This window comes from Cyrtonyx montezumae, unplaced genomic scaffold (genome assembly GCF_038088225.1).
Source record: "Cyrtonyx montezumae isolate F1298 unplaced genomic scaffold, pur_monq_1.0 scaffold_3, whole genome shotgun sequence".
Classification (NCBI taxonomy): Eukaryota; Metazoa; Chordata; class Aves; order Galliformes; family Odontophoridae; genus Cyrtonyx; species Cyrtonyx montezumae.
This window is the reverse complement of record NW_027072034.1, coordinates 142,216,941-142,231,601: the sequence shown is the minus strand read 5'-3', so window position 1 is coordinate 142,231,601 and position 14,661 is coordinate 142,216,941. Positions and strand designations below refer to the sequence as shown.

The following is a 14,661-nucleotide window of genomic DNA, read 5'->3' as shown; positions in this document are numbered from 1 at the left end:
AGAGAGAGAACTGCTGCAAAGGCATGGGAACAGGTTGTCCTTCATACCTGCAGTGAGGAGTGCAAGGATACTGCGCCTGCATCCAAGCGTTGGATGCCTGAACAACTTTACTGGTGCTGAGGGTTTATTAACGACCGTTTTGTGTGAATCCTTTATTAATGCAAGTTCTTGGGAACCTGCTGTGAATGGAAGAGACAAATGCCCACCCAGTGCTACCTGGTGATGCCCTGCAATCTGTCCTGGGGCTGATTCTCACACAATCTTTGTGTTCAGAGGACACAGAAGACAACAGAATTGCAGCTAATGCCATACTCACTGCTGTTGGTTCCCAAGGAGAAGAGGAGATGAGATGGAGAAAGGTGAGAGAGAAAGAAGGGTTAGGGGCACAGGATGGAGGTAGCAAAGGAGAACAGAAGAGGGAGGGCAGGGAGAAGTGTGCACCCTTTTCTGGAAAGACCTATGTCTAAGAGCAGCATATTTGCAGAAGGAGCCCTTCTGACTGTGCTGTGCCTGACAATTGTTCAGTGAGGCTCAGTTTCATTTAAAAAAAAAATGCATTTAGAGTTGAACACTGAGAAATCCATGAAACAGCTGCCAAACAGTCTCTTAACCATTGTCTTCCACTACTAGCCTCCAAGTAATGCCATGGGAACGATGACATTTAAAGAAGATACACTATTAAAAACAAACTTTTAAGGACCCAGTGTATGTGTTACAGTAGACCGCTCAGCAGACACTAGTGGCCCACCTTGTAATTGTAAATTAATGGGGCATTCAGCTACAACAAATCTTGGCACATGTGGACCAGAGCACAACTTGCAGCCACGCACACTCCAGCACTTAGGCCACAGCTGCCAGCAGTGCCAGCTAGTTCACTGCACAGCTCTGGCAGGAGGGCACCTCAGACCACCCGAGCACGCCTGCTAGCCCCTGGGATTGCTGGCCGCAGCAGGACCAAGGCCTTTTCTGTCTGATAAACTTCTTCCCATCTCTGTCCTCCCTCATCTCTGAGAAATGTTGTATACCACAGAGCAGGCAGAAACAGCCAGGCACTCCTGAGGGATTGCTTCATATCAGCAGAGACCTGCATCTTTGCTTGGTCCTTGTGAAGGCATGTTCTGCTACCTCTGCTCTTGCTGAGCCACAAGAAGAAGCAGTGCCTGAAGCAATTATAAGTGAAAGTGCTGATACTGCTGACACAATCAGGGTGCAGCATCATGAACTAGAGAAGAAGCAGGCTTCCAGCGTTCATGGTATGCCCACAAGCAGATGAACTGCCAAATCATATCAGATCAGGCAAGGTGTTTTCTGCAGGCTGAGACAGCGATCCTCAGCTCCGAACCAAATGTTATCATCAAATCTTCGCAGCTGAAGTAGTGGGAAGTTTGGGAACACGTCTGCAGTCTATTAAAGGGCTCACAATGTTTGCACAGCAGTGTTGCGGCAGAAGGGACAGCTCAGAAAAATGCCAACACTTCAGATGTTTAGCTGGAATTGAACAAACTCACTGCAAATAACGGGTTAAGCGTATGCTTGATGCATGGTCCAGTCAAACTAATCCGAATGAGAGGATAAAATGTTTGCTTGGCTGGGTAAGGGACACACACATAGGTGTGTGAACTAAGCTTCAGGTTGCTGAGCTGCGTTGCATGCTGCTTAATCAGTGCTGGGCAGTGATGTAACTGCTGCCTGCCTCCTGGCAGCCAAGCGGTGGATCCCATGACAGGGGAAGCTTACAGCCGAGTGAAGCTGAGCCCTGGAGGAGGTCAGACCATGAACAGACTCAGAAACAAGCAGCTGTGGTTAGTGGGGACAGGGTACACCTGGAAATGGCAGTGCTTGGGGCAGGGATTCCCCAGGTGCTAAGAAACCTTCTGGCACAGTCCCCAAAAGCAGTAACCAAGCTGCTGTTGTACAGCACAGTGCTCCATCTTTTTAGTGGTCTTCATCCACAGCCCCGGAAAAAAGTGTTTAAAATCTGTGAATAAAGTAAAAAGTCCAAACTGAAGTTCTCTTCCCAATATGACAGATACTGGATCGCTGTCTTCAGAAGTGCAGGAATGACTGCCTCACGCTTTTACCAGGCTACGTGTATTGTAAAAGCCCAGACCACCCTTCTCACAGCTGCCTAAGCTGTGCCCGCACAGCCAGCTCAACTATCACCGTGCAAACGGGAAGTGAGATCCCATCCGCCCCAACACGTCAGCACTTCACTGCCACGTGCTTTCAGCCCTGCCCCACAGTAACGCTGCCCACGGTACGTTCAAGAGTAAAGTATTTAAGAAAGGAGCAGAAAATGCATTCTATTCCAGTCGAAGTGTACTCAGATAAGCCTGTGCTCAGGTGCACTGTGTTTCACTATGACCTATCAGAGCAAAGAGAAGGGCAGGGACAGCTTCAGAAAAAGACCCCCACCCGTAACCTACTCCTACCTTCCGTAACGTACGCGCCCACCTAGCGATAGGAAGCACCCTGACGCACGGGCTGCGCTGAACAGGCCGTGCAAGGCGGCCTGCTCGGGTACTGCGGGCCAATCCCCGAGCAGCGGGGCCGGAAGTGCCGAGGGACTACAGCCCCCAGAGTGCCGCGCGCCGCCGCCCGCCCCCGCCCGGATGACTGATGCCGCGCGTTGTCCGACCGACGCGCTCGGTGCTGGAGCTCCGCGCCGCCGCCGCCGTCCGCTTCTTCTCGGCCCCGCACCCAGCGCCTCTGGGCGGCCCGCACCGAGCTCGGCGAGCGAGAGGGTGAGTGTCAGAGGCGCCGGGAAGGCCGCGGCGCGGGGCTCCGCGATGAGGCGGCGCCCTGAGATGGCCGCTTCCCGGCCCAGGTGCCCCGCGGCCGTGCGCTGCGTGCTGCCTTTTCCTCTCCGGAGCTCGTGGCTTCTGTGAAATACGGGTGTTCGGGCCTGCGGATGGTTACGGTGAATCCAGGCTGGGGCATGCTGGTGGGAACGTGCTGCTTTGGGAAGAGAGCAGTGGTTCTGTTTGGTAGCGCTACGTGGCCGTAGGAGAGGCGAGGAGTGCCTGCTGGCCTTAGCAACGGGTTGCTGGGGTGCCCTCGCCTCCTCCTGGGTGTAGGGGTGCGCGGTGCTGCGGGCACTGCTCTCCTGCCCACACCCCCTCTTGGCAGCCAACAGAGAAGAAGCAGGGAAGGCAGGCAGGTTTCAGGATTGTCCCTGCTGTATTGCACAAAGGCACTAAGCCTCGCGCAACTGTGGAAGAATGCACAAATTTAATTAGCTTAAGCTACGTGAGCTTATTAAATGAAAATGCTGCGTTTGGTCATGGCCTTTGTGCCCTGCTTTTTGGGGCAGCTGACTTTTGAGTTTTGCTGGCTTAAGCTGTTGGCTGTGAGTTTGTCAGCCAGTCTCAGTGGTGCCCAGCACACTGTAGCTGTAGGCTCAGGCATTATCCGGAGCAGTGACGGGAGTTGGAGCTATTACAGTCTCTCTTCCATGTGGTAAATATAATGCAACATTGCTGCTGCCACCGCCACAGCTGTGAATAATGCACAGTGGTATTGGCATCTTCTTTTTGGGACACTCATCTGAGTGTTGTTTTTTTTCTTTCAGTAGTACTTTTCAGAAATAATCTTTTTTCTCCTTATTTGCTATGTAGCGAAAATGACAGAAGAGATCTGGGGCAGCCTTAGAAAATGGAGGAGGAGAAGAGAGAAGGACAGAGATCAGAGTGGAGCAGATGTAATGGAGCTATGTGTGACTGCAGCTGTCTGAAGTGACACCGCAGCACGCACTTCACCCACTGTAAGGGGGGTCCTGCACCTCCCCCTGACCTGCCACAGTGAACCTCTGCTGTTCAGAGCACCTCTTGTCTCCCAGGGAGATCTCACTAGCATGGTGGTAGTCGTGACTGTTACTGGGTTGTTGTCTGCTGGTAGCTTTCTGATACAAATCACTTCTGAGATCAGACCTTCAATTATTGAAGGTTTTAGTGAAGGGCTGCTCCTGTTTGAGGTGCTATGAACAAGGTGGTGGTGGTGCTGCAGTTACATGTTGGGGCTTGTAAACTTGTAGGGTGTTTTTTTTAGAGTTTTTTTTATTTATTTATTTTTTCTGTCTGTAAAATGACTTTGAGATAGATAACTTTCAGTTTTAACCAGAATCTAGATTGGTATGAAAATGTGAATGCGTTCAGTGACACTCTTTGCTTCCTTAATAACAGTAGCAAATATTTTTTTGGAGTCTCAGAGTGTGTTTTTTCCTTTTGCCTCCATCCTTCTCCTTTCTTGCCCATTCAGTTGACATGCTGGCCATTATGATTGGGTTCACTGAAGGATGCAGTGACTGAGCATCTCAGCACACGTGAACTGGAACGTGGTGTTGACACCACGTATCATGCTGTGGGAGACAGCCCTGGTGCTCCAGCATTTCTGTCTCCTACTTTAGCCCTGCAGCTTGTCTGCAGAACCACCTTATCTGTGTGGGTAGTGCAGCACCACACATCTGCCTTGGGAGGTGTGTGTCTGTGCAGGAGGGGCATGATGCAGTGAGCCCACGCCACACTGGGCAGTAGCAAACGCTTATGAAGGTGGAAAATGGTCTCTTGTGTGATGTGCAGAGAGACTGGGTCGTACCCCCCTGGGATTTGTACCTCATGTGTTGCACAACTGGGAGCATAGCTCCTGGTGCTAAAATAGCTCCTGGTGGAAGGCCTCTTTGTGAAGGAACAGAGTCAGGAATTGCTGAGGGGAGGGGTTTTGCTTCTTGAGGGCTGCAGATAGTAACAGAAATAATCTTTGGGGGGAATATCCGTTTTTCAGTTACTGGCTGGCTTCAGGCTGCTTTATATAGTCAGTAAGCAGCACACCAGCAGGGCAGGATGGCTTTTCTGGATGCTGTGTATTCCTAGGACTGGTGTTGGCATGGGGCTTCTGCCTCTGGGGCTGATGGGCTGGGATTAGTGTGCCTTCCTGGTGCTTTGTCTGGGTGTCCTGAAACTTGATGCTGGATCTCCAGTTCCCTGCTGCAGTGAGAGCTGAATCTCCTGCCTTGTTGCTAGCATGTGAGCAGGTGTCACATAGCAGCGTTTTCAGCTTTTGTGATCGCCTCAGCATTTTGGAAGAGAGTCCATCAGCTTGTTCCTGACTGGAGACCTGGATGGAAGAGATGGACAGAAAAGCACTGATAAATAATGTATTTGGCAGGTGGGAAAACTGTTCTAAAAACCCTCAATTTTACCATCATAAGAGGGGTACGTAAGTGTTCATAATAGAGTCAATGAATGATAGTGCCTACCAGTACTCTTAGGACCCATCTCCTGAGAGCATCAGGCTGCTGGTACTGTGCCTACACTGGAATAAACACAAACACAGACTTTAAGGCTCCTGTAGCTGTTTTGCAGTTGGTTGTAGCAGTACTTCTCACCTCCTTTGCTGGCTGTGTGTAGGTAATGAAGTGGGTGAAAGCATTGCTTCTTGTGGGGCTCACCAGAGCTGTGCGTGCAGCAGCTGTGCAGCTTCCCTGTTGTTCTTTGCTGAGAGTTTCCCAGATCCAAAAGTAGTTGGGTTGATTGATTGTTTTGAATGGCCTGAAGGGAGGAGGTGCACTAAATGGATATCTTATCTCAATCTGCTGATTGTGGGGGAGTCTATTAAAATAGTTTCAATTCCAAATCTTTCCTGAATCCAGATGATTCATACCAGAGCAAAACAGAAAATTAACGTGGGTAATTGTGTGGGTTCTAGGACAGTATGAGTTTTAGGGTGGCTGATCAGACTTGGGCTGCGTCACTTTGGTCTTTCTGCTCCATGTTTCTAAATTTAGCAACCTCTGTACTGCCTTCTCAAACCATATAGATTTGTCCTGTTGTCCATGCTCAGTCCACTGCACGTAAGCATTCTGACCTACCTTGTCTCATATTCACTCAGTTCAGCGAGTGGCTGTAGTCAGTGTAGTAGCTATCATTTCTAAAAACACAAATGTGACAATGCCTTCTCTTTCAGGGACAAAGAATGATAGTGTTCTCAGAACGTCAGATAAAATGTATCCAACTCACCGGTGTCCCGGGGCAGATATTCTCATGTTCCCTTACCTCCTTTCCAATAAATGAATGTAGATGTTTGACTTCTGTTTTAGTTCCAAAGTATGCAGGTGGACATTGATTCTAGCATGCAGGTTCCTGCGTCCAGGTGGCATGCATCAGCTCATTCATTCATGCTCAAAGGGTAGAATCTGTGTTTTGAAGTTTATAAACTTCTGAGTCATGAGAAACCAGACCTGCGATCTCCAACCATCTGTGATCACAGAACCAGTTGCTCAGTTGAGTTTCAAAGGCATGGGTTGTGTCAAAGAAATATGTGCAATATGTCAAGCAGGTCACCTTGGTGATGGTTTTGAAGTAAGTTCCAATTCCGGAATTTGTGGCTGTTGCATTATTTGGCAGTCAGATTTCTGCTAATGCTTCCTTCTGAGTAGGAGCAGTGTATCAACAGAGAAAAGGGACACCATTTGGAGCCAGCGTTTGTTTGTTTGTAAACACTACTGAGATTCCTGTGCATGAGCATGAGAGGTGCTTCATCAATCTTAAACACTTCATCTGCTGCAGTGGAAGCGGGTGCTACTGAAGCAAGCATGTATCTATTGACTGATTCAGCCTTTGTTCATGCATAGATATGAGATGTGGAGGAGCAGACAGACTTTCTGTTGGGGGTTATTGTGTTACAGGTCTGGTCAGGAGCGTGTGCATGTGGTTGGAGTCCAGCGTGGGCCAGCTGTGCTTGGTTACAGCAGGTCTGAGGTATGCTAGATTCACTGTCACTTGGCAGCTGGCTCTTGCAGCATGTTCAGCCCTTAACCCAAGCACTGCACTTCCGTCAGTGTCTCTGAGCAGGGGTGAGTTGTGCTGGCAGGATACTGTGTGCCCCAGGGCTGGGGAGGGAGGAAAGCTTTCTTCAGAAGCACCAGTGACGTAGGAACAGTGGAAAATTCACATTGCAAAACTGAAATGCTTGGAAAGCTCCAGTAGGATCTGAACTTTTATCTACCGCTGGTGTGATCTGTAGGTGTACTTAGGTATTCATATATCTCAGTTCTGTGTATGTAAAGCGAAGAAGCAAGTGTGGTACCATCTCAGGGATTGTAAGATTAACATTACTTCCACTGGGAGCTGTGGATACCCACCCTCCTCAGTGCTACTGAATACTGGAAGTATTTAAAGCAGTGACGCAAACGGATTTGTTCAAGGGGGGAAAAAATTGAACACAAGAGTTGCCTTTCTCTTTCAGTAAAATGTGAGACAAATTGTAGAAGTTCTGTGGTTCTTACTGTTCTTATTCTGACAATCTCAGTGCAACACAGAAAATACGGAACAGATATATAAGGCTGTGAAGTACTTTTTCCCCTTTTGCAGTGTCAACAAGTTGAGGAAAACAAATGCTGCTTCTGATTCTGTCTATCTCAGAAGGAACAAAATATTCAATAAAAGTCTTTTTAAAGAGTAGCTGACTAGCATGTTGTACAGGGAGGAACATGGGAGTTTTTAAAAAAGCTTTTTTATTGATTTACTTGAATCGTTGTCCGAAGGCAGCAAATTTAGATGAGTCAAAGGGTCAAATTCAGCAGGAGGACACCTTAATGAAGTCATTTTCTGCCCTTTACTGTGTCTGAATTTTCTCTCTGGGGCAAAAAGTTGAAATAAATGAGACAGGGCACTTGTTCTTCAATGGCAGCCTGTGTTCTAGTCTGTAAATTATCCTGATAGCACCCCTGGTTCGTGTGTGTACCCTTTATCTCTTTGATACTGAGAGCTATGAGTTTCATGTCCCTGAATATGCAGCTAGAACCGAAGTGCTTTGGTCAGCTGAGGCTGCTCAGTGTGAGCAGTGACACAACAGTTCATGAGTGGGTTTCCCAAAGCTCTGCTGGAGCTGTTGTACCTGATGAGATCCGGAGGACTGACGTGACATGGTGTGGCAGGGAGCACTTAGTTGCTCTGCCTTTGTTAGCTCTGTGCAGGAGGAGTAGTGGCACTTATGGAGAATGTTGTGCTGTAATCTCAGTGATGTAGGGGCATGGTATCACCCCTGTTCCCTGGTGCTGCTGTCTGTGTGAGTGGCTGCCCCATGTATGCTGCCACAATGAGTGGGCCTCAGTGGGAATCAGTGCCTGCAAAGATGGTGATTTCAAGCTTGCAGTTCATGAGGTGTTCTCAAAAATTACTGTGTTGTCGCCTAGGCACCTTCAGACTTGAATGAAGGGCTTTGTTTGCTCATTTGTATATACATGAAGAAGAGTTTTTTTCTTTTTTTTAATCATCCAATGAATGGAGGGACCCCCTAGAGTTTAAAAATATATATATTGAATCACATTCAATTGTCAAGTAGTCCTTTCAGGATAACAGTGGAGGCAAAAGGCAGGCTGGCTGGTTGAAAAGCACCGGGTCAGGCTCTGTGTTGTTTCTTCTGGCTCCAGGAGCTCTCAGTGATGCTGCTGGCAGGAGGGCTGTGTCCGGGAGTAAGGGAGTCAAGTAGATTAGAGAGCAGAGCTACTTGCTGTCTCTCATCTGGAAGCTGCGTCTCCCATCTTGTGTGAAGGAAATGTTACGAACTGAAATCCTGAGCTAAGATAGTATCTTAAACTGTGAGGACCTCTTAATGGCCTCTGAAGTAGCTAGAAGAGAGGGATTTGATCAGTTTTGTGTATTTCTGCCAAATCTTGTGGTAAGTAGAAGAGCTTGAGGTAATGAGATGTTGTGGTGTACCTATTACCGACCACAGTAAAGAATTGTCCAAACAGCTTGGTTTGCTTATAGCTTTACATCTCTTGGTTGAATTTCCCTCTGTTCCCTGGCAGGTTCTGCCCACATCTTCTTCTCAGCCCTTCCACCCTCTGTATCTCCTCATCTTCAGTGACCCTTTTTTTACAGAGGCAATGCTGTGCAGTTGTCCCTCCTAATGAGTGAGACTCCTACTGCCCTGCCAGGTTTGTTTAAAATTCACCTACGGGTTAGCAAGCACAAACAGGCACTGCCTTGTCAGCTACCTTCATTTTTTTATTTTTATTTTTTGAGGAAATTGTACCTTTTAAAAAAAACAACAGCAACAAAAAAACCCTCATGCTTTTCCAAATCTTAGAGCTTGATTGGACAGCCTTACAGCTTTCTTACTCATGTTTGCTGGGCTTTGATGTGAATCAGCACCCTTTGTCTTACCATTGGACACAGTGGGAGGAAGTGCTTGCGGATTCACATGCTTCAGTTCCTTATCTCTGTAACAGCAAAGAACATGTAGTCCTTTCTCAGAGGTTTCAATATTAACATTTCAAGTATTGTGGGATGCGGATATATTTGAAGATAGATATGCAAAGGTGGTGAATTTTCCACGTGGATGAGGGAGGTCAGCCTGGGTTGCAAGGTACCTGAGCAGTTCCTAGATCATACATCATCTCTGTGTTGTGGAGGACACTGGCCAGCTGTAACCCTGGTATTGAAGTGTTTTGTGTCTGTTCTTGCTTGCATTAAGCAAGAGCTTGAACGCACTCAAGTTTTCACGGCAGTTGTTCAGTTTGTTTGCTGTTGCCAGCCAGTTGTAAGGATTTTCTTAAGACTGAATAATCTGAACTAAGCGTGTCCTGAGTGTGTGTGGGAGATTCAGAAATGGATCTTCTGCATGGAAAGTTGTACTTCTAGTGAAACTAGTACAGATGTAAGCACTGAAGGACCACCTTTGATTCCTGCAAAGACTGTCTCAGATTAAAAATGCAGAGTGCTAATTGTCACAAGCAAACTTCAGAGAAGCATTCTCTTCAGTATTGCACACACCACTTACCCAGTGGTAAGAAGGGGGTAAAGCTTTCTAAAATGTCACTTACTGGATGGAAAATCACCGTGTGCTTCTGTCTAGAACTTTACTCTTCAACTGAAACTTTCAGATTACTATTTTTAACACATTCCTGTTGATAAGAAGCATGTTTTCAAACCCAGGCGGACCTTCAGCAAAGCCTAGAACTGCAGTTTGTGTTTAAGGTCTGCTGGCAGAAAAACACACTTTATTCTATTTAAACTTCAGAGCTGAGTTTCAAAGTGCACCCTGAAGTGATGTAGCTGGGCATGTTGTGTGGTGTGTTTTTTGCTTTTTTTTTTTCTTAAGAGAACAGTGTTGACTTCACATACCTGCTCCATGCAGTCCCTTCTGCTTCGCTGCCTCAGCTGTTCATGCAGGTGTTTGCTCACCTGAGCTTGAAAAGCCATAGGGAGGGGAAGTAGGGTCTCTCCAGCCTGGAGTGGTGCAACTGAGGCAGGACAGTGTGAGGACATCCTGCTGTGCCACCAGGGTCCCTGGCTGGCCTGTCACTGGGCTGTGTGACTGCCAACAGCCACGTGGCTGGGCTTGCACAGAGGTTGTGAAAGCCATGCAGCACAGAAGAGCAGCTTAGCTTCACCTGTCCTTCCAGCTTGTTCTCATGCTTGGTTTTCCTGCACTTGACCCCTTGGAAAGGATAAGGTGAGGTCACAGTTTTATCTTTCACAAGGCTTTCGCTCCAAAGAACAGCAGAATCCAGGCTCTTGGCTGCTTGGCATTTGTCTCACTTGCCCCACAGCTGTGCTCTCCTGTCTGCTGGGCCACTAGCACGGGCAGTGCCAAGGCATGAATTGCTGGAGCTGCTCCATACCACGCACAGGAAGAGGTGCCAGCTGTCCAGATTACACGTGCATACTGCTTGCTGCCCAGCCAAGTACTCTTTTTATAGAAATGTCTTTTATGCAAAGCTAGAAAGCAATACAGCTCGCTTCAAATCTTGCTGGAAGCCAGGACAAAGTGCTGATCAGACTGAGGAAACTTTTGCATTTGGCAAAGTGGAGTCTTTTCTACTATGGCTGCATGCTGGAAAGCAGCCACCAGGCCCCAGCAGCTTTCCTCCTGATGTGAGGCAGGAACCAAACATGTCCCCTGGCAGTGGGGCTAGAAATGTGTTGGGCAGATAAGGGATCAGAGTTCTGCTGAGCTCTGCTCTGACTGTCTCTGCCTGACAGTCTCTGAGATGCATGTGTAGGGGAAGGAACGAGATGTCTTGGGAGACATTGCTCGTTGCCTCAGGCAGAGAAATGAGGGCGAGGGGAAAGGTTATAAAACCTAGCAAGGTGTCACCAGTGTGTGCAAAGCTGCCCAGCACAAGCAGTAAAATTTCTCTATGGTATAACAGAACACTGTTGGCACGTACAGAATGGGTCAGAGGGAGGTAACCCAAAATACCTTAGTGTTTTTTTTATTTCTACAAGTGCTTTGGTGTTTAGTGGCATTGTAGTGAGAATAAGCAGAATGAATTGCAAGTTTAGCATCTTGTGCAATGAGGGTGCCTTCAGTCAAATCCTAGAGCTTTGCTGGCTTCAGGGGTAACTTCTCAACTTATAGAATATATACAGGAGAAAGTCTTAACACACACACAAAACAGCAACACAAGAATGGAAGCCATGTGCTAAAGATTTGTAAACTCAGTTCCCAGGTTTTTCACACAGATGTGCCCTTTCTGATGTCCTGGCCCTGACATATTTGTAAACTTGTACATGATAATATGACATAGACCAGATGATAATGTGTGCAGTTCCCTTGTTGATTATTAAGACTAAGACAGCCTTTCTGTTCCTTGCTGTGATGAAATATAGAAAGTTCCAAAAATTACATTAAATTGTCTTAAATTACCTTGTTTAGACGTAATAGAGCTGCTAACCCAGCTGAACAAGATTTTTGCTATTGCTGAAACCTTTTTGACAGCCACTGTATTTTAGACTGCTTACAGATGAACTGGAAGAAAAGTCAGTTTTGCAGAATTTAAGACAGAAAAAAAAGTTCCACGTGTTCTCAGTATGTGCAGAAAACAAAGTTAATGTTTAGAGACAACTCAAAAATTGGATTAATGAGGCAAACCAGCTTTGCCCTGCTGATGTTGTAGTGTTTTTTCTTTCCAGTAGGGTTGGAAAGGTGATATTTGTATGTATTAATTTTGTTGCTCTTATTTCTGCAGCTTCTGTCAAAGAATCTGTAGAGCTGTCTCTGCTTCCAGCCCTTCTTCTGGTTCATAAATGAATATTATGGGTCTTGTAATCAATGTTTGATTCTCATCACTCCTTTTACTCTTTGCAGTTCTTGTGAGATCGGTGAAAATAAGCCTACATTCCAGGGATGCAAGAGGAGCAACAGCCTGAGGTAGGAATTGGAGTTGAAGATTTTCTTCTCAGTATGATTGACAGAAAGGTTGAGACTCTAAGATAGCCCTACTCGTGCTGAGGGGAGGTCTGTGAAGTCAGGGATCAGTGTAACACCCCTTTAAAAGCAGAGGAGTGAAGGACTTGTTGTTAATGCTTTGCCACATTTACGTTCTTTTCAAGGTCCTTTTTCTTACAGCTGCAAGAACTTAAACAGATCTTCTGTAGTAACTGACTTGTAAGTGAAGAATGTACAAAATAGACTAACCTGTTAGTTTAAACTTTTTGAAGAGATGTCTTTTTATATTAAATTACACAACTTTGATTGTATGCAGGTTGCTCTGAAAGTAATGCCTCATATTTATTTCTGTAGAAAATACAACAGATACAAAGAGAACTATAAGGTGATTTTATAGAGCACATTCTCAGCTATAAAACAGTACTTTTCAACACAGACACCACTATTAGCTGCACGTTTTAGCTAGTGATGAATAAGAGTCTGCATGCCACGCTTTTAAAAGCCTGTACTAGTGGTGACCCACTGTCCCTGGCACCACTGCTAAAACACACGACCCACTGCCTTGCTGTGCTCTCATCCACTGTTTGGTCTCAAGTTCAGCAAGCATGTAGGAATGTCAGTGAATGCTGTTTATTTCCACATGGAGGAATTCATTGGCACACCTTTTCTTGACATGCACTTCTATGTCAGACACCATTTGTCTGTCTGCTTCTCTGCTGGCATCTGTGACGTGACAAAAATCTGCCAACAGAATATTGGCAAGAAGGTTCAAGCTCAACTGCCATATTCACCGACATACACCTCTGATGTGCTGGGCCAACATCATAAAACAGGAGACATTACTTTTTTAGCAGTCTTCTTATATGAATTATTTCCACTGTACGTTCTTTATGTACCTTGCCACATTAAGCTCAGGTGCTTTTTTGTTCTTTCTTCCATTTCTTCTATTCTTTTGTGTATTTTTCCAGTGAAATAGGGAAAGTTTAGTTAAATTTTTTGCTAGGAAGAATGAGCGTTGGTCATGTGTTCCTGTGTCCTGTTAGCTTCTTAATAAATAAATAAATAAGGGGGAGAGGCAGAAAGCAGACTCATTATGATAACTACACCAGCATAAGTGAGTGAATTAATTCTGTATGTTGTATGTTTTTCACAGTGTTTTTGTGACTAGATTTAGGTGTGCAAACAGCAGAGTCAGGCCATATGTTGTGATTAAAAAAGCTGAGCTGGTGTTGAATTAAATCTGAGAGTGTAATTGCAGTTTGTAGCATAGTTACAGTTTGCTGTTGTCCATGAACAGGCATTGCTTTGTAGTGAAGGATGGTACATAGCTGCAAATGCTTTCAGCATAGTACTGTGAACCCATTGTACTTCTTGGTCTTAATCCAGCAAATACAGTAATAAATTTTGCTTTACCTTCAGTGGGGCCACAGGAATACACGTAAGATTTATTATCTAAAAATTGCTGTCTGAAACAATGGAGTATAAAAAGAAATTACTCTTGTTGAAAGCCCTTAGCAGTAGTATGTGCTTTGTACAGACCCATTTCAAAGCTTGCCAGGTTAAGTAGGAAGTTTAATGAAACTGGTCACTCTAGCTGGAGAGCTTCCATCCTTCAGGAGAGCTTGGCCACCCGCTTGCTGACTCTCTAATACTGCCTTTTGTTTGGAAAGTACTTGAATGTTTACGGTTTCACATCCTTTCTAACTTTTTGACTTAGTGTTGTTAAATAACTTCAAATTCTCCCAGTAACCATCCTGAGTGAGCTTAGAATTAATGCAGTTGCCTAAAGGTAGATTATGGTTGAATGTTCTTGAGTCCTTACATCATCATCTTTGCCAGTTGTTTTTCCAGCTTGGATGGCACAGGCGGAATTGTTTGAATTTTATGAAAGGATTTTAAAATGTGCATGCTAGTTATAAATAAGAATGTTTTTTTCTAGTCAAAGACATGATATGTACCTGGAATGATAATATTTTAAAGTCAGGCTTCGGAAATCTTCTCTACCCCCTTCTCACCTTTGAGTGGGGAAAAATATGGAACATTTTCACATCCTTCTGACTCTGATTCCTGCTGTGTTTGAAAGTCAGTGTATGCCAGGATTTTATAAGGCTGAGTCTTCCTGTTGTGTATTTGCTCACTCAAACAGTATGAAATAGCTGGACGGACTCTTCACAAATGGACTTGTGTATACTTGAGAGCTATTAGTCTGTCAAGAATGACAAAATTAATGCTGACTACTTGGTAGTGAGGTGAAATATCCTATATGAACAGTGGGAATGGTGTTATAGTCAGTGCACATTTTGGTTTCCAACACAGAAATCTATATCACCATTAGGGGTGCTGTAAATTTGTTTGGTTTATTCTAGAGTCAGATATTTTTAAGCTTTATGTCAGGTGTAAGCACTGTCTCTGCTAAACAGCTAGGAGAAAAACAGATGTAAAGCCACAGATGTTTTGCACTGTTGACACTGCTTAAATTATTTA

General features: G+C 45.5%; 1 protein-coding gene across 2 annotated transcripts in view; it reads left to right on the top strand.

Moving 5' to 3' along the window:
- The first annotated feature begins 2,612 nt into the window (after positions 1–2,612).
- The window catches only part of TRABD (TraB domain containing), a 31,317-nt gene continuing 19,268 nt past the window's right edge, over positions 2,613–14,661 (top strand). For both annotated transcript variants that reach the window (XM_065743537.1, XM_065743535.1), the window contains exons 1-2: positions 2,613–2,744; positions 12,097–12,159. In XM_065743537.1, the coding sequence (XP_065599609.1) occupies positions 12,136–12,159 (24 nt within the window). In that variant the 5' untranslated portion in view covers positions 2,613–2,744; positions 12,097–12,135. The remainder of the gene's footprint in view (positions 2,745–12,096; positions 12,160–14,661) is intronic.